This window comes from Scomber japonicus, chromosome 8, assembly GCF_027409825.1.
Source record: "Scomber japonicus isolate fScoJap1 chromosome 8, fScoJap1.pri, whole genome shotgun sequence".
NCBI lineage: Eukaryota > Metazoa > Chordata > Actinopteri > Scombriformes > Scombridae > Scomber > Scomber japonicus.
Window position 1 is genome coordinate 13,845,834 of NC_070585.1, and position 27,354 is coordinate 13,873,187.

At 40.1% G+C, this 27,354-nt stretch overlaps 4 protein-coding genes across 4 annotated transcripts; 3 read left to right on the plus strand and 1 right to left on the minus strand.

Annotated features, from left to right (window-relative positions):
- The first annotated feature begins 530 nt into the window (after positions 1–530).
- On the plus strand, positions 531–12,069 carry fam193b (family with sequence similarity 193 member B). Its single transcript, XM_053324264.1, has 10 exons — positions 531–774; positions 3,040–3,318; positions 4,619–4,805; positions 7,187–7,405; positions 7,562–7,973; positions 8,102–8,285; positions 8,435–8,668; positions 9,029–10,100; positions 10,195–10,270; positions 10,372–12,069. Exons 1-10 carry the CDS (start codon positions 616–618, stop codon positions 10,466–10,468), a joined length of 2,919 nt encoding a protein of 972 aa, XP_053180239.1. The 5' UTR covers positions 531–615; the 3' UTR covers positions 10,469–12,069.
- Positions 12,070–12,246: 177 nt separating this feature from the next.
- On the plus strand, positions 12,247–19,168 carry ddx41 (DEAD (Asp-Glu-Ala-Asp) box polypeptide 41). The gene is made up of 17 exons (XM_053324265.1): positions 12,247–12,400; positions 13,855–13,950; positions 14,045–14,195; positions 14,319–14,393; positions 14,532–14,592; positions 14,698–14,834; positions 15,427–15,499; positions 15,596–15,749; positions 15,951–16,087; positions 16,374–16,536; positions 17,251–17,382; positions 17,497–17,568; positions 17,657–17,753; positions 17,986–18,135; positions 18,244–18,315; positions 18,477–18,587; positions 18,770–19,168. Exons 1-17 carry the CDS (start codon positions 12,374–12,376, stop codon positions 18,904–18,906), a joined length of 1,845 nt encoding a protein of 614 aa, XP_053180240.1. The 5' UTR covers positions 12,247–12,373; the 3' UTR covers positions 18,907–19,168.
- A 350-nt stretch (positions 19,169–19,518) lies between these two features.
- dok3 (docking protein 3) lies at positions 19,519–24,394 on the plus strand. Its single transcript, XM_053323556.1, has 6 exons — positions 19,519–19,575; positions 21,128–21,140; positions 21,461–21,798; positions 22,084–22,174; positions 23,173–23,360; positions 23,490–24,394. Exons 1-6 carry the CDS (start codon positions 19,519–19,521, stop codon positions 24,381–24,383), a joined length of 1,581 nt encoding a protein of 526 aa, XP_053179531.1. The 3' UTR covers positions 24,384–24,394.
- Positions 24,395–25,302: 908 nt separating this feature from the next.
- On the minus strand, positions 25,303–26,718 carry atoh1b (atonal bHLH transcription factor 1b). The gene has a single exon (XM_053324272.1). The coding sequence runs from the start codon at positions 26,085–26,087 to the stop codon at positions 25,377–25,379; it is 711 nt and encodes a 236-aa protein (XP_053180247.1). The 5' UTR covers positions 26,088–26,718; the 3' UTR covers positions 25,303–25,376.
- Positions 26,719–27,354: the final 636 nt, after the last annotated feature.

A 27,354-nucleotide genomic window follows, 5' to 3' on the forward strand; every position in this document is an offset into this window, starting at 1 on the left:
GAGTAACAACGTAAAAACGTCATCGTCGTGCCTCCTCTTCTCCCCTTTCACTTCGCCCTATTTTCAAGTATTTATAATCCATTTATTATCTGTTAATATAAGTATATACTATACGAACAAACATGTTAATTTCAGCTCCATATATTTATCTATTTTTATTTATTTATTTTATTGACGTTATAGACTCCGTATAAAAGTATACTATCGCATATATGGGGTGCATACGATCTAATTAGGATAAAATGTTATGCTCAATATATATGCTGAAACCGTCATGTGAAGAACTAGTGTTAAGGAGGGCATGTTTAATTGTCTTTTATTGCTTATAATTTAAAAAGTGGGAGGAGAAGTTTGCCCTCACTAAACATGGCGGCGCTAGCTTCGTCGTATGAGTGGACTGCAATTGTATTCTCCGCATGGAAGTGAAGCCTCTTTGCCAGCAGTATCTTTAACCTATGAACTCCTGAGTGTGCCAGTCCTCCGCCATATTGACTGTTGTCTTGACTGGAGAGGAGATAGAGAACATTTTGAGGTCCGAGAAGAAACGAAAGTGTGCTCTTTAAATAACCGAAACTGGTGCAAACTTGGCCAAAGCGTTTTACAAACACCGTCGTGATGGCAAGGAAGAAAAGCAAGCAGCAAGGCGTCGCCCAGAAGGAGCTGGTGCCCGGACAGCAGACTGTACCGAAGAGCCCAGTCTCTCCCGGCGATGCAGCCGGCGGTGGCGGCGGAGATGCTGGGCTGGATAGGCTGGCCACCACCAGGGCGAACCAGGTAAGCTAGCAGTAACCCAGTCGCTGTGTTTAAAATTGGCCACCTAGCCTCTCTCCTCTAAACCAAACACCCTCCATCGTGCTTGTATTTATTTACTGCAGCCTGCAGAAGACATGCACCAGATGGCTGGTTGAAAGCTATTTTAGTCTTAATAGTCGTGGATGCAGAGCTTTCCCGTCGTTTGACATGTAATTAAATAAATAATGCGTTTGAACTTAGCTAGAAGAGCCGCCCCCAACAGTGAGGCTTTGAGGCGATGTGAGCTAGCATTGCAGCCCATCTCCTCCGCCGGGACAGGTGACATTGTGCCGCGGACAGGTCGTCCCATTTCCAGCGTTTACAACTCTTCATCCGCCCAGCTAATGTTAGCTCGGAGGCTAGCCGTGCTGCAAACGTGCTTACTACCGACACTCACAGCAACGGGGGCCAACCAGCTACTAGCTCATCCGCTACTTAGCTCAAAGACACAGCAGCTTCATTAAACACTGTAGCTGACACTACACTTGCATGTTGTTATTTATTCGACCCCTATCACACTTTGGATGTTGTATTTGTTTTGGCTCTACCGCACTCTTGCTATCGAAAGGTGTCTTGAAGCAAATGTCAAAAGTTTCAATGCATGCAGTGATCAGCTAATGATGCTAAATCGGTCATACAAAGTTGAGGGTCACCACTAACCTTTAAAAAAGTGAAGCTGGCATGTTGCAAGCAGGCTGGACAATCAAGCCAACCTTTCGAGTGACCTCTGAGCCTTGCAACCTCACTGATTGCTGCTTGCATTGATCAATTACACTTGATCCCACGTGTGTACGATGCGTGCCTTGACATGTGTCATAATATTTACTTTTTTGGGAGAATGCTACCGAGTCCTTTTGAATACCCTGGTCATCACACATTTAAATGTATCAGTATGTCTCTATATTTATATAACATTACATCAAAAAAATACAGGGAGATCTATGTCGGTGTATTTTTTTCACCAAGGTAAGACTGATCTAATACACCAGGCCTATAAGAGAACCTACCATAGTATATGTTGCTCTATATAATATAACATGTGTATAATGTTTTCCAACATTTAAAACATGCATTCTTCACTACATTGTTAGTCTTTGGAATAATTGTTATATAAAGCAACATGAGGCCATTCCTGGTGGAAACAGAGTTTTGTTTTATTCTGTTTTTTCATTTTGTTTTTATTGTAGGAGTTATTATCATTATCATTTATTGTCAGTATCTTTTTCTTTTGAATATGGCTGGGAAGTGCATCATTTGTTTTATGGGCAGTATATTGATATTAATTTAATATGAAACTAGACAGCATCTTAGATCTATTGTGATTTGGCATGGAAGCTTTCTTTTCCTGAATTTAAAGGCTGCTTTACAGTTGACTGATCTAATTTTCTGAATTTACCAGGCTACCGTAGTTGTTCTATTATTTGCCTTCTATTGTTTATTTTTACTACTACTACTACTACTACAGGTGATTGTTTATTTAATCATTGTGTAAATATTTTGTGAAAGCACCAATAATCACCCCTACAATATTGTCAAAATATGGTGATATATGATTTTGTCCATATCATTCAGCCCTCCTTTTGATGTTGAGAAAGTTCAGTGTGAGTAAGGGGTGATCTGGGGGTGCGTGGTGGGTGTGATGGAAGCTGGATTTTGGGTATTGTTGTTAAGCATCAATGCATTCTGTATGTGGATGTTGTGTTTTTATGTGTGGACCCCAGGAATAGTAGTTGCTACCCTGGTAGCAACTAATGGGGATCCAACCAAACAAATAAAGTGAGGTAATGCTGTGGCACTAAAAACTGAATCGGTGTCCCGCTGTGACCAAATTGATTTAACTAATGGTGGAAATTTTTTAAATAGTGTTGACAAAGAAACTGTATCTAATGTGATTTTGATTTGTTTTTGTTAAAGTTGTCATATAGAGGTGTAGTTTCAACTTCATAGCTGCATATTCTGAATTCTACAATGATTTTATTGCAGGACTTTTGTATTAGACTGCAGTAAACTATCAACTGAGGGTATATTTACACACAAACTCAAATTATATTAATGGTGGATTAGATTATAATTGTGGTATCTGTTGGGTTTGTCAGTTATTTTAAAAATCCTTATTAGACACATTTGACTTGCTAGATCCGATTTTCTTTGCCGTCATAACCAACTAAATGATGTATCACAGTTCACGGTTAGGCTGGTAATCATCGGATAGTACTTGACCTCTTTATCCTCTCGCTCTCCACCTAGCCTATGCACACCTGCTGCCTCTTATGCCATCGTGAATTTAAAGACTGGGGGGCAAACTCCATGAACGGACTCCCAGGGGGCCATGGGACCAAGCTGGCTGATGCCGTGCCTGCCCTCTCCCAGGCCTTATTGCGGGAGGCGCCAGGGCGTAAGCTTGCGGATGCTGTGCCCTCGCTGTCTCAGTCCCTGCTGGGTGAGGTGCCTCTGTGGATCTGTCAGAGCTGCTGCAAGACTGTGGAAGAAGAGGAGAGACGGAGCACCCAGGAGCAGGCAACGCCGGTAAATAAAATTTCTAGATCCTTATTACAACTTGTTTTTACTATTTCTTAATTAAATTGTGTTCATTTCTATCGACTGAAGCAATCTAGTAGTTTTTATTCAGTATGCAGGGCATTGCATTAGCATGTGCTTACTCACTAAATAAATGTCTGTTTTAAATGTCAGCTTGGATTTAATAAGTTTAAAGATGTAGTGTTAGTTTTTTCTCTTCAGGAGTAACTTGCTTTGTATTTCTGTGTGGGATATATAAGGCAACTGTAGTTATTATTAATCTAATTTGTTTTTTACAGAAATACTTTATATGTAGGGGAGAACGGGGTAGTAGTCACACTTTTTACTTTCCTTTTAATTCCTCATAAACCATAAACTGAATAAATTCCTTTTTCATTTGTAATGAAAGCCTAAAGTGTCAGGTAGGAATAGAGTGGTCTTACTCTCCTTCAGCTGATTCTGTTTAAAAGATATGGCCCGTCTAATATGTCTTGTGCACTTATGACAACCATCCCTACGATGGGGACAGTTGTCACACACTATGGGGTTGGTTGTCCCTGTGCTATCTTAATGGGGAAAAATAAAAAATGTATACCGTATTAAACCACATGCTTTGGCGTAGCTAAGAAAAAAACCTACCTAACTATCACTCTCTCTTCATACTTTTTAATGATAATGATTGTTTTATTATAAACTCATTGTGTAAAAGCCCAGAAGAGAAACACTGAAGACTTGGATATTTACATTTTCACATGAAAAACACTAAACGTCTTACGTCTCTTACCTCCAATGTCAAGCAGTTTACTCCAGAAATGACCTCTTAAGTAACATCTCACATAAATTCAGAAACTTTCAGTACCAAAACTTTTTAACAGCGCCTTCTAGGGCCCGAGATCAGATGAATGTGACAACCAACCCGTGTGACAACCAACCCCGTTCTCCCCTAATGCAAATTTTGAAGTCTTACCTTACCATCATACACTGTGTTCATGATGTTTTGTTGATTCTTGGCTTCAGTCAAATGTTCAAAATAGAAACAACAAAAAAAAGAAACGGAGGGAAAGATGTTGCACAGTCCTCTGCAGTGTTTTAACATTATTTATCTTTTCATATCAGATTGATTAAAACATTTGTAAGACATTTTCCCTCATCTTCTCACACTGTATTAATGTGTTACCAAGATTACTAGACTAACTAAGGTAATGCTGTTAATTACTCCCCATTGCTAGTGTCAGTATGTAAGCTGGGCTTTAGTCAACAGCCCCATGATTAACCTGGGTGTTTTGTTTTTTTTTCCTTTTTTATTCAGGTACCATTGTCACACTCATCCTCCTGTAAGTCTCAGAGCTGTGGGAACGGTTACCCGGAGCAAAGTACGGTGGATTGGGACCCGAGTTCCTTCCTGTCAGCCCACAAACTGTCAGGCCTCTGGAACTCACCTCACACCAACGGAGGCGAACACTGCAGCCACAACACTTCTTCACTCTCACAACAAGGTCTGTCATCGCAGGGTAAAAGCTCCACAGAGCATTAATGACAGTGACAATAATCGCTGAAAACATCACAAACCTAAATTTCAGGCTGTGTTGTGAGTTTCAGTTATATGTGGAAATCTCTTTTATAAGTTATGAGTTTCAATTTTATGAAATGGCCACAACTTTGGTTGGAATCAGTGCTCCATAGCTGGCTGTCAGCGTAATTACTTAGCAATATGTGTATGATACATTTTTGGTCACTTTGCTCTGGTGTTAAGTCTGCTTTGTCTTTGAAGAACAAAGAGGTATCTTGTAAAAGCCTCAAGTGCTCTACTTTCTACAGTCCTTAGAGCTTAGTATTGAGAAAGATGGGATAAGGTTTTAATATGAGCTTTGTATTGTTGAGATTTGTTTAAAAATAAAAAATCTGCCAAGAATGAATAGATATGATAGATGATGATGATAGATATTTTATCTCCAAGGTAGATGATACAGTTTGGGGAACCTCAATATTTCACATATTTGAGCGACTTTAAATACAATTTAATTAGGGGTGTGTGTGGGTGTGTGGGTGTGTGTGGGTGTGTGTGTGTGTGTGTGTGTGTGTGTGTGTGTGTGTGTGTGTGTGTGTGTGTGTGTGTGTGTGTGTGTGTGTGTGTGTGTGTGTGTGTGTGTGTGTGGGAAAGGTTACAGCAAAACAGAGGCAGTTTAGTGCTTAAGTGTTATAAATGTTTCAGACAACATTTACACGGACCCTTTATATTATAATCCGTTATACAATATATATAATTTCTACCCAAATCTCCTTTACAACAGAGCTACTCATTTCTTGCATGTCTGAACATGCAGCTCTCCAATACAATGGGGTGGCTTTATTGGGGCGGTGAAAAGGAATGGACTCATGGCTCAGTGTGATGTGTCTTTGAAAGTTCCTCTTTTAAAGGTTTTATGATCAGAGTGTATACAGTATAGAAAGAAAAGCTACACTGTAAAAGAACAAATTCTAATTGTTAAACCCACTCGACTGTGAAATGTGAATAATACACAACAATAATAGTGCCATGTGTAATTTTACAGTAACGTATGGAAAAAACTAACCTGATGCACCACTTAGTTTTTTACACAGAACCACCGAAGTTGTTCATGGAAACTGTTCGGAAAAGAGCAGGCACTTTCAAAAAGTAATTGGTTGACGATTGGATGATCCATCTGTCTATCACTGTCAATAACCTTCTTACCTTGTGAGGTATCTGGACTCACAAGATCATGTAAGAATCCTCATAGGATGCCAATTGGTCCGAACCACTGGTGAACACGAGCACATAACTTGAAGCCTGACAATGAATTCTCATGTGATGTCGTGATCTCGCAAATCCAGTAGCCTCGCAGGATACTGTGTCTTGAGGGGAAACGGGGTAAATAAGCAGTTGTGTACAAGTTATGTCATGAAAAGATAAAAATATTTCTGCAAAATCACATTACACATCAGTGTAACAAGTGTCCAAGCTTCAACGTACAAAGGATTTGGACCAATAGTCCAGTGTTCGAAAACTGTGGATTTCCTGCGTTTTACAGATATAACATACTGTCACAGTTACAGCAATACCTGAACTCTACAATTTAACAAATACAACTGGAAACAAAGACTGTTGCTATAAAGGTCGTAATTGTGATCCTATTGGGATTTCTTAACACAGTAAGAGTAATTGTGGAAATCAAAAACTGAGGTGGATTTAGTTGCATCAAGAATTGTTTTGTAATCAGATCATAGCACATTTAATTATAAACAAAGGTTAGACAGCTATGAGCCATGTTTTTTTAGTCGTCTACCTGTTCCTTGGTTTTCATTACTTTACCTCATAGACGTTACGTGATGCATAACTGTGGTTGCATTTCAAGTTCAGCAAATACTCAATTGTGTCATCTTGTTAAAATGCATTTGAGCTAGGGTAAATGCACTTAATCAAATGTTGATGTGTTTGTGTCAATGGGCAACATTCAAGAAATTGCCTATTTTATTTCATTTTAAATTTTGTACAGTGCTGACTAAAAATTGTTGTTCAACTGTGAATTTAACTGATGGACAATGAAGTTTTGTTTAGAAAGTTTTGTCCCTCAAGACTTAAAAAAGGTTTCTTTCTCAATACAGTGAGAAGTAATCCTCATTGGTCATATAAACATGCCTTAAAGAGCAGGGTATTATTTTTTACAAAGTAAAAACTACAGTCCAAATTCAGAAAATTCTAGTTGCCACACTAAATTTGTATGTTTTATTTGAGAAATCTGGAAGACAACACAACTAATGAAATGGCGGTCACTGTGGTTACATAGGTATATTTCTGAACCAAAAGGTTTATTTGCAGTAAAAATGTGAACACTATTTATTTGTTTTTCATCTCCAGGTATAACAGCAGGATCAGCCTGTCATGATAAAAGAGGACTTCACGAAGCACCGGGAAAATCTGCTAAAACGTCGGGGACCAAGGTGTGTCCTTACAGTCACCCGTCATCCCAGAATTCCAGTGGGTCCTCTGCTGGGAACCCCCTTTCTACCTCAGCAGACCTTTGTAAGACCACTCCCAAGCACTTCAAGACCATGTGCCGTCGACCAACACCACCAGGTGAGTCTTCATAGGGTTCAATACCTTTTTATTCAATCTGAATCTGATCTTTCAGACCCCTTATTGAATTTAAGCTTAGATCTAAACATGGTTAGATAGAAAGAACTGAACATTTGTGATCCTAAACAAATTTTCTATATATTTTCCTTTGTCCAGGTGAAGCCTTCCACCCCAGTGACCACCATCAACATACAGACTTGTCGGTACCACCCAATAGTCCCACTGGCCTGTCTTCCCAGCATTCCTCCCTCCTGCCCCCAAAGCCTAGCTCCGGGCAGCACAGTCATGTAACCTCCTCCTCTGCCACTGGTGTTGCAGCCCATGCTCCCTTTTCCCCGCTGGTACCAAACCTCCACGGCCCAACAGCGAAACTCACCTCTCCCAGTCCAGACAGCCCAACATCTGTTCATAAGCCCAGCCCGTGCAAAAACGCCCACATTCCTGCCGTGAACACGCAACACAGCAAACTGGGCACGTCTATCATAGGCTGTAACCACCCTTGTAATGGACACAGTGGTGGAACAGTGGCCACTTCAAATGTAGGCCATATGACAGCTGGGGCCTGCAGGTTAGTTTTGATTTCTGAAATTTGCTTGTTTGGAGTGTGTGGAGTTGAAAACTTGCTTCTGTAGCTGTGTTGATGCAGAATACAAATGCCCTCTGAGAGTCTAATATCAGTCCTTTTTTCTTTTGTAGGGACCAGGCATGTAAGGGGCACAAAATGACTAACGGGACGTTGTGCCATCCTCCATCTGAACTTGAGGAGGGGGAAGATGAAGACAGCAGCTCTGAGAGGAGCTCCTGCGCCTCGTCTTCCACCAACCAGAAGGACGGGAAGTACTGCGACTGCTGCTACTGCGAGTTCTTTGGACATAATGCGGTACATTGGAACTTCTTTGTTGCTATCATCTTTTAGAGTAGTTATTAAGATTTTCCTTTGCATATTTACTATTTGTAAAAACATGTATAAAAACTTGCTTTATGAAAAGGTATCAGTATTGTAATATTTGCTATTAATATTGGTCACAGCCTCCAGCCGCACCAACTAGTCGTAACTACGCCGAGATCCGAGAGAAGCTCCGCTCACGCCTCACCCGACGTAAAGAGGAGCTGCCTCAGCGTCAGGACTCAGAACTGACAGTAGCTGGTGCCATTGACAACCGGGATGTAGATGAATTGCTGGACTTCATAAACAGTTCTGAGCCCAAACCTGTTAACAGTGCCAAGGCTGCCAAAAGAGCACGACACAAACAAAAGAAGAAGGTAACATAACTTCAAAAACGTCTGATGTATAGAGATGGATATCATTTTTGATACCTAGTTTTTAGTATGGATACCAAAACTATTTACCCTCAGAAATTTCAGTATGTATTCTTTTATAACTCTTCTTTTCTCTTTAACAAGACATTGTTCCCAAATGTTAAATGTCATCCAACCACAAGCAGCTCTACAAGAACTTTGCCTAAGTAAGATAGTAAGCAAAAAGTAAACAAAATGATGAATCTGACCAAACATTGGATGTTTTCAAAACTTGGTGCCATGGACACATTTCAGTCAGTACCGGAAAAGTATATTAAAGTATTATCACATTTTATGACCATGCCTGTATTTTGTCTATTGCAGGAAAAGGCTCAGCAAGGCAACATGGGTGCTGCAGGCAGTGACCCCCACTCCAATCCATCTGAGCCTGTTGACGAGCCCATCCCTGACGGTTCTGAAGCCAGTCGGTTGCTGGATTGGCCTCAGCTGGAGCTTGAGCGCGTCAACAGTTTTCTCACCAGTCGGCTTGAAGAGATTAAGAACACCATCAAAGACTCGATCCGGGCCTCGTTTAGCATGTATGACCTCAATCTGGATGTCAACGACTTCCCAAAGAAGGCAGCCACATTGGAGGGCAACCATTTACTGTCCCATCTCAATGGTTCCTCTGACCTTCAGCAGATAGACCTTGACCTCGCTCCTCTTTCACTGGGAACCTTTAAGAGCCACCTGGACCTGGTTAATGGATGGGAGGACACAACCACTGTCTCATCCCCTAATACCACCACCACAGCATCAGGAGTCACTGCTGGGGCCAAGGACATCCAGCGATTGCACACTACCCCTAGTCTCTCAAAGCTCATAAGGGTCCGGTCCCCAGAAAGATGCATTTCCACTGGATCTGACAGTTTGTCACATGTGCCAGCCCAAGCAACATCTAAATCAAAGGAGGATATCCCTGATCCCAAGAACACCGTACTTGGAAATGGCGGTACAAAGTCAAAGAAGAATAAAAAGCAGCAGCAGCAGCAAAGACAGGAGCAGCCTGTGTCGGAGCACAATTCCAACAAACCTACTAAAGCTGCCTCCGGGAATGAAACACAGAAAACCAATGAGTCTAAGGCAGCTGAAATAGGATCTAACGGCTCAAAAGCTGTGAGCAAACAGCCTCATCACACTGCAGACAACCAGAGAAATGGTCCTAAGAAAGCTGAGGAGGGCAGATCATCCAGAAACGCAGCCAATGGAGCAAATGGTGGCCTCTCGAATGCACAAAGGGGGAAAGGTGACACAGACATGCGGGGAGGTCGGTCCGAGCAGGATTCAGAAAGCAAAGCTCACGCCACCATTTCAGCAAATGGACAGCAACAGCCGCAATCCAAGGGAAAAAATAAGAAGAACAAGAACAAAGGCGAGAAATCCAGCACTGCTATCGGTATGGAAAACTACAGATAATTACAACACTGTTCATGTTTGTAATTGTTGAATCTTTCCATCTAATTTTTCATCTCTTTTTTTTAATTCCTTAGATGACGTATTTCTCCCTAAAGATGTGGATCCCACAGAAATGGATGAGATTGATCGGGAAGTGGAATACTTCAAAAGGTGGGGTCAATACAGCGGTGTAACAAAACACTCTATTCACTCCATTACGTTGATTAATATTAACTGTCACTCCTCTTGTCTGTCTTTCTGTGTTTTTCTAGGTTTTGCCTTGATTCTGCAAAACAGACTCGCCAGAAGGTAGCAGTGAATTGGTCCAACTTCAGCCTCAAAAAGGTTCCTTCCAATGCAGCTCAATAACTCGGATGAGTGCCAGGAAAAAAAAAACTTCACACCACAAACTCTCTCAATAGAGCCCTATTTGGCCTGAGGCCTTCTCTCATTCCCTGTTTTCTTCTCTTCCTTACTAAGCCAAGGGACCCTGGTTCATAATCATACTCTCCATTCAGAAGACTGAAACATAACTTGTGGCTAACAAGCCAGGGATCACTCTCAAGGCCAACTCTACCCTTTGCTTTTATTGCTGTTCACTAAATGAAAGATGCAAAATGGAAAAAAGTGTTAAATCCACGGCATCCATGTGCTTATGTATGTAGTATGTAAACAATTACCTTACATGAAATAAATGTTTTTATCACAAATCTGACATTTTAACGTTGTTAAACTTCTGAATTCCAGTCAGTTCAATTTGGTGCTCCAAAGATACTGTTCATCAGTCATTATATTCTGCATTGCTAGTTTCCTGCCCACTACACCTGTCTCACTAGACACTAGAGATTGTTCATCATATACTGTCCATAGTCTGTCAACAATGTTTCTTTTTTTTTATTTTTTATAAGCAACTGAATTGGTATACTTCTCTCAATTTAATCATAATCCATAATCAATTGAGAATCAGTGTTAGACATGAAATGACAAACACTTGATGACCTCCTTACAACACCTTATATTTTGTGTGAAATTATGTTAAAAAACCAATACATGAATGTACACCAACAACAAATATGAATTTTCTGTGTAAAACACTTTGCTCACAAGATTCACCTAAAAATGTAAGTTCAATGAAGTACCCATACAAACACATCATTCAAATAGAACTGAAAACTCAATACTGCCTTCCAATTCTGTATTGGGAAAACTTTAATGTGTCTGTTGCTTCAGTGTCAATCATCCCTTGGTGTTAATCTTGAACAATTCTCTTTTTTATAGTGTTATCCAATATAGGTCTATAATCCGAAGCCTTGTCAACACTCTGCCATCTGTTGTCCAGTTGAAGAAAGTCCTTTACTACAGTCTCCCCACTAACAAACTGTTATTTTAACCCCTATATCTCAGCAGTGACAGGTACACCAGAGTGCAATGTTCATTTTAATGTTGGAACCATCACACATTGTTTGACAGAGTTAATTTAAATGCTTGTACATATTGAGTGATTATTTTGGGCCCTTTTGAGCCTTTGTCATGCGTTTCTGGGGGTTGTGTGTGAGATATATTTTCAAACCATACTACTCTTCTTTTTTTTCCTTTCATGTACTGTGACTTTGGTGGCACCCTCCACTTCAGCTAGCCTATCTGAAGTCCACATCTTGATAATCTTTTAATGATAACTATCACTCAAGAGTTGATTGCTTTGGGACACAGGCCTTGGGATTTACATCAATAACCATGTTTTAGCTGATGGCTTTCATTGAAATGGATGATTTCTTTCCTGAATCTGTGCTGACATTTTGTTTTCATATAACATCTCTGATGCTCTCCAGGTTATATTCAGTTAGAGAAGATTATCTTAATGTTTCGAATGTAGATTTATACTATACCAATAATAGCCAAGTGTATGTTGGCTTGTTTCTTTTTTTAAAAATTCACTTTTGATACTGTGAAAAATCTTTCGTTCAGAAAGATTAAAACAATACAGTTTTGACAAAAAATAAAGTGTGGTGTTTGCTTTCTATGTTGATGTTTTTGGTTTGGGCTATGATATGCTATTAGTGGCACACTGAAACAGAGGGCAGGCGCTGTGGATACCTGGACGCTGCCGCTTCGCGTCGATGAAGTTTGGCCCTTGCAGCGTGCCGTACAGTACCAAAGCTTCCTGTAGTGTGTAAACATGCGCATTGTATTTATTTATTGAATTATAGCTCGACTATATTATCAGTACCTGCATAGCTTAAACACAGAGGCGGCATTACCGCGTTCGTTATTAAGATGGAGACCGAAAATCGACCCAAAAAGGTAAGTTTAAGTTTATTTTGTCGTTCTCACTGAAAAGGTTACACCAGGCTAGCTAATGCTAGCTAGCAATAGTAGCACTATTGTGCGCTTCACTTGGGTTACAAATAGTACATAATCCCTTGCGCGTTTAAAGCCTTGTGGTGTGTCGATTAATAGTCTAAAGATCCTGGACAACATGATATTTAACTGGATTTAATACAAATGTACGCTAAGTAACTTGCGTATCCCGTAACTACATAATGTGGTCATCACGTAAGTGTGACGTTCACAAAGTTACAAATCAGCTCAGAGTTTTGGATATATATCAATACAACAAGCATACCTTCATTTTTCAGCACATAAATATTTTTTAATTTACTAACTGAATGATTACCATTTCTTGAAATGACTAAATTGTGTGGTCAATCAGGTCGAACACTTAAGGCCATTGTATGAATTTAACAGACTAACATGAATCATCACATCAATATCTTTTGGTTAGGACATTTACTAAAGTATTGTACTAACACAATTTTGAGGTACTTATGCTACTGTATACTTCCACACATAAATATTGTACATTCTATTCCATTATACTTTTTAGTATGAAGGTTTGACACAACACATTGTTAAAGTTGATACCAGTGTTTCCCAACCTTTGGCTTTAAGCAGTGTGTATTTTGGGTCACATTTCAGGTGTTCAAGTTGTTAACAGCTCCACTAAATACTGATTTTCCCTCTAAACTTCTCACATTGTTTAATTTCAATAAATGTTCAAATGATCCAATATTTCACCAAAACTGAAAACACCTCTAGGTCCACCTGACTAAACCAGCTAATTGTATATAAAGTACTTCAGACTAGCTCCTCTTACACACTGATGCTTCGGTATTAATAATCTAATTATGTCAGTAAGAGGGACCAAAACACTACTTTTACCGCAATACATTACCTGGTTGCTAATACTTATCTAACCCTGTAACCAACAGAGGACAAAGCTAAAACATCCGCGTTTAAACCAAAAAGCGTCTCCGTGTGGATGGCCCCTAAGACTTGAGTACTGTAGGGGAGATTAAAAGTTGAGGAGTTGTATTGTAAACTTTGCCAAAGCTCTAACAAAAGCAAGTCTGAAACTTCCAGCCTACAGAAAGATGCCAAATCAGCGGTGCCTTCTGCTAACTATAATAGTTTTGAATACCGCTTAGAAAAGCATAACAAATCATTTAATAATTATGTTGTCAATCCATGTGGCAAAAGTCAGGATGTAGCTACAGTATGAGCAGATCAGTCTCATTCAGTGAATACCACTCCTAGCCATTTCTATTTTGATTTGCACACATGATCTGCTCATAGACTCCTGAAGGAAACCACTGTCTCAGAACTTGTTTCATTCATGCTGCTTCATGTTGCATAGTATCAGGATCATTTATCTCTCCAGAGGCATTAACCCTAATGGATGTATTATTTTTGTACAGAGATCCCATGGGGAGGACGACAGGTCTGGCTCTGAGGGATCAGAGGATGATGACTATGTGCCGTACGTTCCTGTCAAAATAAGGAAACAACAAATGGTAAGTTATTGGATATGGGCCTTTGCATGATTGCTCATTGGGGGCACATCTGTCACATAAACAAACTGAATACATTTTTTTAATGTGTTTATAGCTTCAGAAAATGTTACGTCTGCGAGGAAAGGCAGTGGACGAGGAACAGAAGGACAGTGGGGAGGAGCAGAGGGACGAGGATGAGGGTCTCGGTCCACGCTCCAATGTCAGTCTCCTTGACCAGCATCAGCACCTCAAGGAAAAAGCAGAAGGTATCGAGTTCATAGAACGCCCATTGTGGAATGTTATAGCTGGCTGTTTTATTCTTGTCACTCTACTTAACATGAGTATATCTTACTTATTTATGTCTTTTTTTTTTTTTTTTTAATCTACAGCCCGAAAGGAGTCAGCCAAGGAGAAGCAGCTGAAAGAGGAAGAGAAGATTCTGGAGAGTGTTAAAGAGGGCAGAGGTAAAATAATAATGCTGTCAGGTTCCTGTGAATAAATGTTGAGACTATTATCAGAATTACATTCATAATGTTTCAGATTTTAAAAGTGCATTTTATCTGCAAAACCAACTACGAGGAATTCTGTTTTTTCTCTGTCAGCTTTGATGTCCGTGAAGGAAATGGCCAAAGGTATCATATATGATGATCCAATCAAAACTAGGTGAGATTCTAAATCAGTGAATTTGATAGAAAGGATATTTAGTTATGAAGTAATATTGCCTGTGGATTGTGATTACCTATCCTATAACTTGAATGTTCTTTTTAGCTGGAAGGCGCCACGCTACATCCTGAATATGCCCGACACTAGAAATGACCGAGTGAGGAAGAAGTTTCACATCCTGGTTGATGGAGATGGCATCCCTCCTCCAATCAAAAGCTTCAGGGAGATGAAGCTTCCACCAGGTTACACCACACTCACTGTCCTACACATGAAAAACACTAGGGGTGGAATGGTTCATTAAAAAAATCTGTCCCGTTAGATACACTTGGCACAGTTCGGGGCATGTGTGTATTGTTTGGTTTGTTCGGTTCATGACAGATGTAAATGTAAGCCTTGCCAGTAACCCAGTGAAGTTTTTTTTTTTAAATTCATTTGGCACAATGCGGAGGTATTACATTATTATACGTGGGACCTATGGAGGATGGAGGCTTTTGCTCCGTGCCAAGCTTTCCAACAGTACGAGCACCGGCAGCTACTGACCTGTGAGAGCCTGATTATAGCAAAGCAGCCAAACCACACACAAACACAAATGGGACGGTACAAAAACAATCAATGCACATATTACAAAAATAACTGATGCAGAAAACACAGGACATTTCTAGTAAAGAACAACATAAACCAAACCAAACCAAAAACTGTGACCCCAAAACCGTGATATGAACCGAACCCTGGATTTTGTGAACCGTCCCACCCCTAAAACACACACTTTATCTGTCTATGTGAGGTCTTGGTGATGAGTGATGATGAACAAATGGTCTGTTCATGTGTTTGCAGCAATTCTGAAAGGTCTGAAAAAGAAGGGCATTGTACACCCAACACCAATTCAAATTCAAGGAATCCCTACAGTGTAAGTACAGTATATGGAAACATACTCTACAAACAGTATACATAATGTGTGTTATATGTTAAATACATGCAAATGTTTTGACACTGTTTTCTGTAGTCTGTCAGGTCGGGACATGATTGGCATTGCCTTTACTGGCTCTGGAAAGACTTTGGTCTTCACTCTGCCCATCATCATGTTTTCCCTGGAGCAGGAGAAAAGGCTGCCTTTCTTCAAGAGAGAAGGTCCATATGGACTCATCGTCTGTCCTTCAGTAAGACTAACCTTTTTAATTATAATCATAGCTCATTAATTAAGTTTGCACATGCAAACATATAAAACTGAGAGAGACAATTAAAATGATTTTACTCTTTGTTTGCTATTTAGGCATAATGACTCTAGCTGTGAGAATCTCTTTTCTTAACTCATCACTCCTGAACTTTATCTGATATTCTTACCCCTCCTTTCACCCCAGCGTGAGTTGGCGAGACAGACACATGGCATCATAGAATACTACTGCAAACTGCTGGAGGAGGAAGGAGCTCCTCAGTTGCGCTCTGCCCTCTGCATTGGAGGGATGTCTGTCAAGGAGCAGATGGAGGTAGTAAAACAGTAAGTAAGAGTGAATGTTTCCGTGGAAAAGTTCCTGTCATTTATCCAGAATTTGCAATTTGTACTGGATGTATGACTCTTGCATAGTAAGCTGTGTATTTCACAACAAGAATCCCACACTAATACTGTATTTTAAAAACATATTTTGTGTCATATTGTGTTAGTGGACAGTAATAAACAACAAATCACTTGACTACAGTTTGATGCTAATAATACTTGAATTAAAGCAGTAATCAGTGTTTTGGGTTCATTTTCCATCTGAATTGGTGTTTCCTCCTGGTTATAGTGGTGTCCACATGATGGTCGCCACCCCTGGGCGTCTGATGGACTTATTGCAGAAGAAGATGGTGAGTCTGGACATCTGTCGCTACTTGGCTCTGGATGAAGCTGATAGGATGATTGACATGGGCTTTGAGGAGGACATCAGGACCATTTTCTCCTATTTCAAGGTGAGGCCTTACTTTTTAATTTACTCAATTATAGCAGACAATGCATATTGATGAACAGTGACATTTTAGCAGTATAAGCATGAAATTATACATATGCACTTGGACATTTACATTGGTCTTTTTTCTGATTTTCACACTGAATAATTATGGTTGCATTTCTTTCAAGTCTTTCTAAATGTATCTACTAAACTTAGCTTTTGTGTACAAAGAGGCCATTTTATATCTACTACACAGAGTTTTAATAGTAGTCGAGGGTACTTTTTTAACAGGAGGGGTATCACATCAACAAATTAATATCCCTTGCCTTTACGCCTCCTTTTCAAGCGTGTAGGAGAACGTACATTGGCCATTAAACACTAAAAGGCCCTCTCTAGAGCCAGTGTTTGGTTTGCCTGTTCTGGTCTACTGTAGAAACATGGAGGCGCAACATGACAGGCTCCATGGAAGAGGACCCACTTCCTCTGTAGATATACAGGGCTCATTCTTTAGTAATGAAAACATAACAGTTCTTAGTTGCAGGTGATTAATAAACTAATGAAAACATACTTATGAATATCATATTCCATTTCGTCTAATAGATCCTCCTAAATCTTATACACAGGTTCCTTAAATAGTCCCCATTCCAACACTGGATTTTTTGTCTGGTAAAAGTTGTCACCTGACAAACCTGAGAATGGGAGATGAAAGCTATAATGTGTCATTTCTATGTCCTAGGGACAAAGACAAACCCTGCTTTTCAGTGCCACTATGCCAAAGAAGATCCAGAACTTTGCAAAGAGTGCTCTCGTCAAACCCATCACGATTAACGTGGGCAGGGCAGGAGCTGCCAGCTTGGATGTCATCCAGGTATGTTTATCCTTCACTGAAACAGGTTTGAGCTTTCTAAATCAGGGTACATGCATGGTTACAATTGTCTGAACTTGACTCAATTGTTTGTTTTTTGTGTGTGCGTTTGAACAGGAAGTGGAATACGTCAAAGAGGAGGCCAAGATGGTGTACCTGCTGGAGTGTCTCCAGAAAACCCCACCTCCTGTCAGTACTACCACCTGTTGAAGTATATGTAAAATACACAAATCAAACATGTCAAGAGTTATAAAATATTTTATGTTCATTTTCACAGGTATTGATATTTGCTGAGAAGAAGGCTGATGTAGATGCCATCCATGAGTATCTGCTGCTAAAAGGGGTGGAGGCTGTGGCCATCCATGGAGGAAAGGGTATGCAGTCCTTTCTGTCCTTATCATGAAAATGTTTAAAAGTCAGTACACATCAGCAATGTCCAACCCAAGTGCATTTCACAGCACATTTGTGTAGTTGCTCATAATTACCACTAGATGTCAACCTTTCTGCATCACAGTTCTGATGGGGAGTATAAAGAAAGTACTGTAGGTTGATACATTTCCATTGTTTTGCCAAATTTAAAGTATCATATTTGCTGATTGTTTTCAGATCAGGAGGAAAGAACAAAAGCCATAGAGGCATTCAAAGAAGGAAAGAAAGATGTCCTTGTTGCCACAGACGTGGCCTCCAAAGGTCTGGATTTCCCAGCGATCCAGCATGTAGTGAATTATGACATGCCTGAGGAGATAGAAAACTATGGTGAGAACATATGTTTATGGTCTGGCCTCTTAAAAATCGGCACATTATGTAAGCGTCAGTTCTCCTTTTAATTGTGTAAGCTTGTTTGTTGAAATTGTCCTTTTACAGTCCATAGAATTGGAAGAACTGGACGATCTGGTAAAACTGGTATCGCCACAACATTCATCAATAAAGGCTGTGGTAAGGAACAATACATACATACATATCTGAAACATGAAAAGAATAAAATTCTTAAATATGAAGAGGTATTGATTTTCAAAGTGATTTGCAGTGGCTCTAGATAGCCTAATTCAGTGTTAAATGACACTATGGTAACGGTGGTTGTACGTTTCCTCTCTCAGATGAGTCAGTATTGATGGATCTGAAAGCCCTGCTTATTGAAGCCAAGCAGAAGGTTCCGCCAGTCCTTCAGGTGCTCCAGACGGGAGACGAGACCATGTTGGATATTGGAGGTGAGTCTTTCAAAGCAAATCTAACTCGTATCTTTTTTTCTAGGCCTACATGCTTTTCACATATGGTCTGCTGTGTAATAACTTTTTGGTTCCTTTTAATTGTTCCTCTCATATAATCTCATCATCTCAACTCACTTTCAATTTTTCTCTTTCTAACATACTTTATTCTTGTGTTTTCACAGGGGAAAGGGGCTGTACATTTTGCGGTGGTCTCGGTCATCGTATTACACTCTGTCCTAAGTTGGAGGCCATGCAGACCAAGCAGGTCACCAACATTGGGCGGAAAGACTACCTGGCTCATAGCTCAATGGACTTTTAAAGAGTTCCTCATTATATGGAAAACTATTCAATACTCAAGAGACCAGAAAAACATTTTCTGACGAAACTGTACAGTTATGTGTCATGTCATTGAAGTAAGGAAGTGTATTATAATCATCACCTAACACAGTTGGCAGGTCCGTCAGATGAAATGAACAGTTACTTGCATCTTTTTTTCCCCCAGCCCTAATTTTTCTCATACTTGTTCAGGATGTGTTACATATTTTTTTACTCTGATTGTAAATAAAAACTGCTACATCTGTTGATTTTCTTATGTTCATTTGGAAAAAGAGAAAGGTGTGGTACACTTTCTGTATGGTGAGGAAGTTGCTAAAACTGCTAGTATAATGCAAAGGGAAGTTTGAGTCAAGCAAGACACAAACTCTGTGTCCTTTCTTTTGCAAGAGTGAAGTTACAGAGATCAGAGATAGCTTGACTTTTGCCCGTGTTTGATGAACAGAACGACAGAACAGTATGAAACTTGCCGGTGACGCAATGGAAACAATTATTTACATGATGTAGCAAACCATATTTGAACCTCTTTCCTAGTTAAAACTTGACCACAAAGCGACAACAACTATTGGAGAGAGATTCACAGACAAAGCTTACAAGCATGGATGTCATCTACAAGGAGGGGATGCTGTACCTTCAGGGGGTCAAGTTTGGAATAGTAAGTTTAATGGATATGTTAACATATATATATAATTAATCATACTTGATAGAAGTGCGTATTGTGGGTCATCTTATTTTTGTCTGTGTGGCAACTTACCAGCTGGTTGGTAGAGAACATTTGTGGTTAATATGTTTTGCTCGCATGCACTGCATAGTAGAAATATGCCAATACTCAGCTTGCAATACAAATACTCAAAGTTTTAACATGGAGTATTGTGTATCCAAAGTCTTTTGATGCAGAGAAAAATGTCTCAGAATATCCAGTTTTACACTATGTGAGACAGCCGTTAGCTTCAAAAGTGCACCACTGAAACCTTCGATGAACCTTTTGCTAAAATGAATGCAAATGTTTCATCTAGTGGTAGACTTCTGAAAGAATATTACTTCTAATTAAATGCTGACAGTCAAAAAAAGGATTTTAGTATTTTATGAAAGTTTGCATTTCTGAAAATATGTTACAGGAAATGCCTCCTTGCAGGGTAGCATACAGTATATTAAATATGTTCACAAAATGGTATTGTGGTTTCAACATCATCCCTTCCCTCTCTCCCCTTAAACTTGCCTGGGTGGACACTTATTGTAGGGTTACTGACCTACTTGAAAATGAATCTAATTCCACTCGAATTTAAATCAGAGGTTTAATCAAATGTGGTTTGCGACATATTTCATCTTAATCTAATGTTATTGCTAGCATACATTCAAACTGAATCATGTCTTTAAGCATGGTAAAAGTGTATCTTAAATATAAACCCATGTTCTGTCTGTGCTATCCTATACTTAGCACATTCTTTGTTTGACTAGTCATATTTCTAAGTACCTCTCGATCATAATAACTTGTGGCATCAGTTTGATAAAAGTTACCTTCGGCCAAGTTGAGTGACATGTGAAACTTAAAGTGTTAAAAATACCAGCTCAAGATACTATTCTGTTTCATAAAGATGTTGCTTTATCTGACTTTATATCAGTATGATTCAGTTTGTGAAAACCCCTCCTATGGTTTCACTAACTTTAAAAATAGTCACAGGCTGCTTGTATAAATTTTTTCAGTCTTTTTAGACCATAGATGGTCATTTCTGAAATACGTTTTATGTTTTTATACAAAAGCATTATTTTAAAGCATTATGACTAGACCATATTCACTCAATATTTTGATTAAAACAACTATGTGAAACAATAACCACATAAAATTTGTGTGTAGCACATTTCATACAAACGTGTACATACAATGTGTTCAAGATGTAAAATAAAAACAATCAAATAATACAAAACTGTAAAACTAGATCAGAAAACGATTTTGACAGTGTTAACTATTGCAAGACAAGTGCACATCCTTATATCTACAGGAAAGCTGTGGTCAGTTGGTCTGTGGGTGTATGAAGCAAGTGTAGCATCATGTGTGCTGTACTTACTTTATTAGTCTCAACCACAGTTGGTCTACATCCTGACCAACAGCACTGGATATACCTGATCAGACTCTTGCAAGCTAAAGAACATGGTGGAAGTTTGCAGTGTTCTTTATTCTAAAAATGTTGACTTTTTTGTCATTGTAGCTATATGATGTGGGTAAATACATATTTAAGAAAACTAAATATTTTTAGCCAGACGTTTAGTGTTTAAAGGGGTGAAATGAGCCTCTCTTGGTCTTCTCAATAACCACAATCTCTCTCATGTACTTCTTTAACTTAACTGATTTCTGAATTGCAGTAAATCAAGTTGTTAAACAAGGTGCAGATAGTGAGAAGTATGAAATGTTATCATCTGTGTAACTACTGTATCAGATGTATGCTGATTTAACTCATGGCCACATAAACAGACAGAAAATAATACCTGAACATATAATGACACTCTCTCTGAAAAAAATTCTAAAATACACTTATTAAGAGAATTTAACTTTTCCCATTTCCCCCTCTGTCATCTACAACAGAAAACATGGCGCAAAATATGGTTGGTACTTTTTAAACCCAGTTCTACAGGAGTCGGCCGACTGGAGTTCTATACTGTAATTGACAGCAATGCTGACCCGAAGAAGGCCAGCCGGCTGAGAACACCAGAGAGAAAGGTTGTGCGGCTAAGTGACTGCCTCAGTGTCACCCCTGCTCCTAAGGAGTCTTGCCCCTCGAGATGCACTGCCTTCTACTTGAACACCACACAGTGCACTTACACCTTTGCCTCCATGACAAACCAGGATTGGCTGAGTGCCCTCTCTCTTCTAGCCTTCCAGGTACACGTCTCCTCCTGACCAGTACAACTTTCCTCTTTTCCTTTTATATCAGTTGAAGTGAGCTCATCTGGGAAAGTAGGGGATAAGCTGTATCCACAATCAGAGATAGATAGCGCATTGAGGAAGTTAATACAGTATCTGTAACTTCTGTCACTCCACTTCTCTAATTCTTGTGCTTGCACAAGCTATGCTCCTTCTTGCATCTTGCCTCTTTGAAATCATAAAACTAAGATAAGAGGGTAGTGTACACTACATGTAATATTTACCATGCCACTGTGTTTACAGAAGGATCCTGGAGAGTCAGACAAAGGGGGTTTCGAGAGAGGAAATGGCTTGACCATGGAGGACAATGATCTTTACTCATCTTGGAAAACCGGTAACACTCGTTAAGATGCAGATGACAGCAGATCAGTCAACAAGCAGCCAAAAAATAACATTAATATCAGTATTTGGGTGTCTTTTGAGTGTCTGTTGTAGTGTGGTTGTCATCAGGACACAGCATAAACTATCATCTCTCCTAAATTGCCTCTGAAAGATAATAATAATAATAAAATATCTATAAAAAACAAACAAACAGGTGATTAATAAAAGGATTATTCCACTTTTTAGAGCTTGGATCTTATTTCCACACCAAGTTGATCATTGAGATATGGGACACTGTAACATTTTGCTGAAAAGAAGTCAGATAGGGCAACAAACAATAAGCCTTCAGGCTATTCAAAGTTGGCCAGTAATGTTATCACAAAAACTGTTTGTTGTACACATTCATCACTGTACAGACTGACTTCCTGTTTCAACTGTACCCTGCTGTACATTTCTTTCATTACAGGTGCGATAACTGTGGGTTTAACATCTAAAAAGTGGTTTACACAATTACACTGAAGCAATATTGTAGCAACATTGCCATATCTCAGTAATAAAGTAGGTAAGCCTTTAATAAGGCAGTAAGAGCAAATTGGTGAATATGTTACATTAATAGGGGGAAAAAAGGCAAGAGAAATGTTAGGTTTAAATGTCATTGCATCGTAAATTCATGTCATCAGCAGAAACCCTGGATATTTGTTAGCAGTGGGTACAGCCACTAATTTATTCAAACATGAACGCCAGAATGTATAAGCGTCAGCAGGCTCTGGCTTATACAAATGTATTTCTTTTTATTTCCTAATGGATTACACTTCACTCTAAAACTCCAGGCAGCACAGTCACATGGGGAGATTAGCAGAACACAAGCAATTTTAAATCTGCCTCATTTGAATGGGAATAATATTCAGTGAACATTTATTTCCTTTGCTGATGTATTGCTCCTCAGACTTTGGAAAATGAACGTGCACCAAGTTTAAAAGGTAAATACTTTTTATATCTTCTCATGTTTAGAGCGGACACTTCCTCCAAACCAGTACCAAGTGACTGTCCAGAGCACAAAGGCATCATGGAGGTGCAAGTTGGTCGGGGATTATCTGATCAGCCCAGAAAGTGAGGCTGTGTCACTGCTCGCCATCCAGACTGGTCAAACTATCTACAACTGGCCATACAAGCTCTTACGCAAATTTGGACAAGTTGAGGTAAAGTAATGATAAATTCCCTCAAAATTCAGAGAATGCAAAAATCAATTAAAAATGCATCACCACATGTACTTATCCCAAAATGTTAAACTACTTCTTCATAATGTATATGAATGGATGTTATTACAGGGTGGGTTCAGCATTGAAGCAGGCCGCCGCTGTGACTCAGGAGAGGGAGTGTTCATCTTCCTGTCCAAGAACGGTCCCCAGATCTTTCAGACTATATCCAGGCAGTGCTCCATGGAGAGGAAGTCCTCTATCCAGGCATTCAGTGTCCACAGAGGATCATCATGTGACCAGTCTCTTCTCCACCAACTTCCCAAAACCGACCGAGCTGCTGGTCCTCCTGATTTCAATCCTGCAGATACAGATACAGAAGATGAATGTGACAACCACTATTCAACTATTACTGAAGCCTCTTTATTTAAAGTAATGCATCCATCTCTTGTTCATTGTCGTCTCACTAACAGCAAGGAAGCTTTGGGAAGAGAAAGTGAGGATGAGGATGAACGGTGTCATTCCCTGGAGGCTATAAGCCTGGATGATGACATGGATGACAGCATTTATTACAATGTGAGGAGAGCCACACCACCTATACCTAAAAAACAGTTATTTCCTGTAAAACAGAATTCAGAGTGCATTTATTCAGACTTGAAACTTGTTGAGGCTCCCTTAGATCTCCAGCTGCAGCCTTCCTCGTCACCCCTCCCTCCACCTGTGCCACCGCCTCCTCCCTGTAACCTGCCCCTGCCCCAGTCTGTTTCCTACGCTCCACCCAAGCCGGTACGGTACCAACGCCAGCCCCCTGCAAGTAACTACATCCAGCCAGCGAACAATACACAGGCGGAGCCAGTGGATGACATGAAGGAGATGGAGGAGGCCACCAGCTTCTCTGCATGTGCTAACCCCACAGAGGCCCCTGGCAGTTTTAAACACAGGCTGGCAGAAATCATTTCTAAGGACTTGGCAAAGTTCCAGCCACCTCTCCCCTCTGGAGTGGGCAGCCCCCCGTTTCCTCAGTAGGCTATTAGTTAACAGACAGACTGGAACCAGCGATTTTAAACATGATAGAGGATCATAAAGCATAATTAACATAAGTTTCTTCTTCCTTTTTCACTTTCTTTAAAAATCCCTTCCACTGGGAACACACTCTTAGGCATCAGACTTTGGCTCTTATACATTCTTACAGTGATCTGTGTTGTATGAAAAATGGACCAGGAAGTTTTATTCAGTGGATTGCTGTTGCAAAAAGTGGATTCCACGAAAAGAAACTTTGGACTGATACTTCTCTTTCGTGTGAAGTTGACATCAGATAAATTGTTGACTGTTTCATAAAGGAGGTCCAGGTGAAGCACATTTCATAGAAACAGCTTTGAGAAAATGATGCTTCCTTATACTAGTCAACGAGTTATACAACATCTTTTGGATTCACCTCCTCTAGTTTATGTTTTTTCCTTCCATGTCCTGTTAACTGTCTTAGCATAAAGAGCTTTTCTCTTATATAAATCAACAGTTTATACAATTGAAATTCCAAGAAACCAAGTATTGTTTTGGCTTTGTGTTATACAAAACGCTTGAATCCAAAGTATTGAAATATAGCTGCAATGTACCGCTGACTTAAATGTAAAATACACACAATTTAAAACACAGGTTTTTCTCAATTATATCTTTATTGTAGCAAAACAAAAAATCCTCATAAAATACACCATATACATAAATACCAAAATAATTGTTTTTAATTTAGACAAAATGTCACTAATGACCCTGGATATGTCGTTAGTGATGGTTCAGTTCATATAAAGTGCAAAAACAGGCTGTAAGAGTTCAACTTGGCCTTAAGAGAGAATATATTCAACATCTTAGTGGGTGTATTTGAGTTTTCCCTGCACGTTTTTTCATTTGGCAGGAGAATTTGACTATCTCATGATCAACAGTTCTACAAGCTGTAATATTTGGCTCTCTTGGTGTACTTCCTTTGACAGAAACTGACAGTTAATTGTGTCTATTTGTTCTCAGTTACTGTCTTCCACTCTGACTTTCCTCCATGTCACTGAGATGAGAAGATTCTCCATCACTGCTGTGAGAAGAGCTTGTGGTTTTATTTCCTGTCATCAGGTCAGATTTATGTCCAAGTATAATAAGGTGGCCGACAGCGGCTGTAGGGTCCCGCTGCTCTCCTGTTAGTGGGTTCGGATCCTGCAGGGAGTGAATCAGACTCCTCCTGGAAGTCTCGCTTGGACGGGGGCTCCTGCACTCCGGGTGAACCACGCCGGTCAGGAGCTCAGACAACTCCGTGATGTATATCTGTGCCATTTGGAGGGTGTCATATTTAGACAGTTTTTTCTCGTTTTCCAGAGACGGGATGACGCTTCTCAGCTCGTCGAACGCTTTGTTCAGGCCGTGCATCCTTCTCCTCTCCCTGGCGTTGGCTGCAACGCGCCTGTATCTCTGAGGGCCAAAGTGGCCCGTCTTGCCTCCCTCTGATACCATGTCAGAGTCTGTTTCTGTGATGTCTGCAGCGTCAGGCAGTTTATTTGTTGGCACAAGTTGCTCCAGTGAGAGGCCCGGGTCTGCAGAGCCGTGCGCGTCCCTCCTAGAGAGCGCACGGAGTGAGTTAGAAGAAATCCAACTTTTGGAGTTGATGTGGGCCAGATTGCGCTGCTGCAGCAGTGTGAAGTCCTCCGGGTACTCTGCCCAGCTTGAGAGCTCTGCTTTTGCAGTCATCATTGAGGGCTGTGGGATAGTGCACAGGAGGGAAAGGTCACGCAGAAGACTCTAGCTGATGCCCTCGTCTCTGAAGTGGTTTGCATCGAGCCAGCATTTTATACAACCTCCCCCCTGAGTCACCTTGGTGTCACTCCCAACCCTGCAACAGCTCTGACAGCCCCGCAGCCTCAGGAGGCAGCAGCCAATCGCACAACCCCTCTGACCCTGTCAAAGAACAATTAGACAAAGCTCGACTTTTTTCTTCCATTGTGTATTGTAACTCAATCACGACCTTATTATTATCTTCACACAGAGGGTAGCCGAAAGTATTAATCATTTAAGAGCGTGGCTTGTATTTTTGAAAAGCTTCGAGATGAACCTGTTAAGAATAGCAGGGTGACTTTTCTATAAGTTTAAAGTTTCCCATAAAATAAAGAAACAAATGCGCATGACAAAACTGTTCATTTGCAGATTGAGCTACTGCTGAGCTTGGATTTAAAGAGATTTTTTTTTTTGACAATTTCCCCCAAGTTTATTTATTTGTTATTCAGAATCTATTATTTTAGGAGCAGTTTTTAATGGTTAATATAGTTATAAATGTTCAAATTGTCAGATATGTTGTCATTCCCATTCACGGATCTCCACCGCTTCAGCCAGTCCATGGAAAATGGATTTGGACATCTCTCTCATGAGCAAAAGAAACTGACTTCTTAACTGGGTCTGGCAACGTTAAAGTTTGTTCTCAAACAAACAGTAAAAGGTGAACAATATTTCTGCGATTATTTGCAGAGGAATAATAAAACGAACAGGTGGGAGACAGGCTTGAGACACACCTGTCTAGGGCAGAGCCAAGATAACTGATACGTTGTCTGAAAGGCAATTTATGAATCATTAAAAAATGCCCTAATGCAAAATGTTCACTCACTCTATTTTTATCATTGTTACTAATAGTAGGCCTATTATTATTTTATTTCTTAAATGAGACCAAATCAAGGAAGATAAATTAGGCTACAAATTTTGGTAAGTCACGTGGCCCCTGTGCCTATCAGCTGGTGTCCCTTGGCGCCTCACGCACGCCACGCACCTCTGTCAGGACCAGTGTCACCCACGTCTCCCATATGCTGTGCACACACAACTCCCGCACTCACTGCTCTGACACAGGAGCTAATCACTCATTAGGTCATCAATTACAGGAGAGGGGGGAACCACTTGAGCATCACCACAGACCTGTCTGCTAGGAGATCTGAGATGTTGTGATAGTGACTTCCACACATTTAGCATTCAGCGC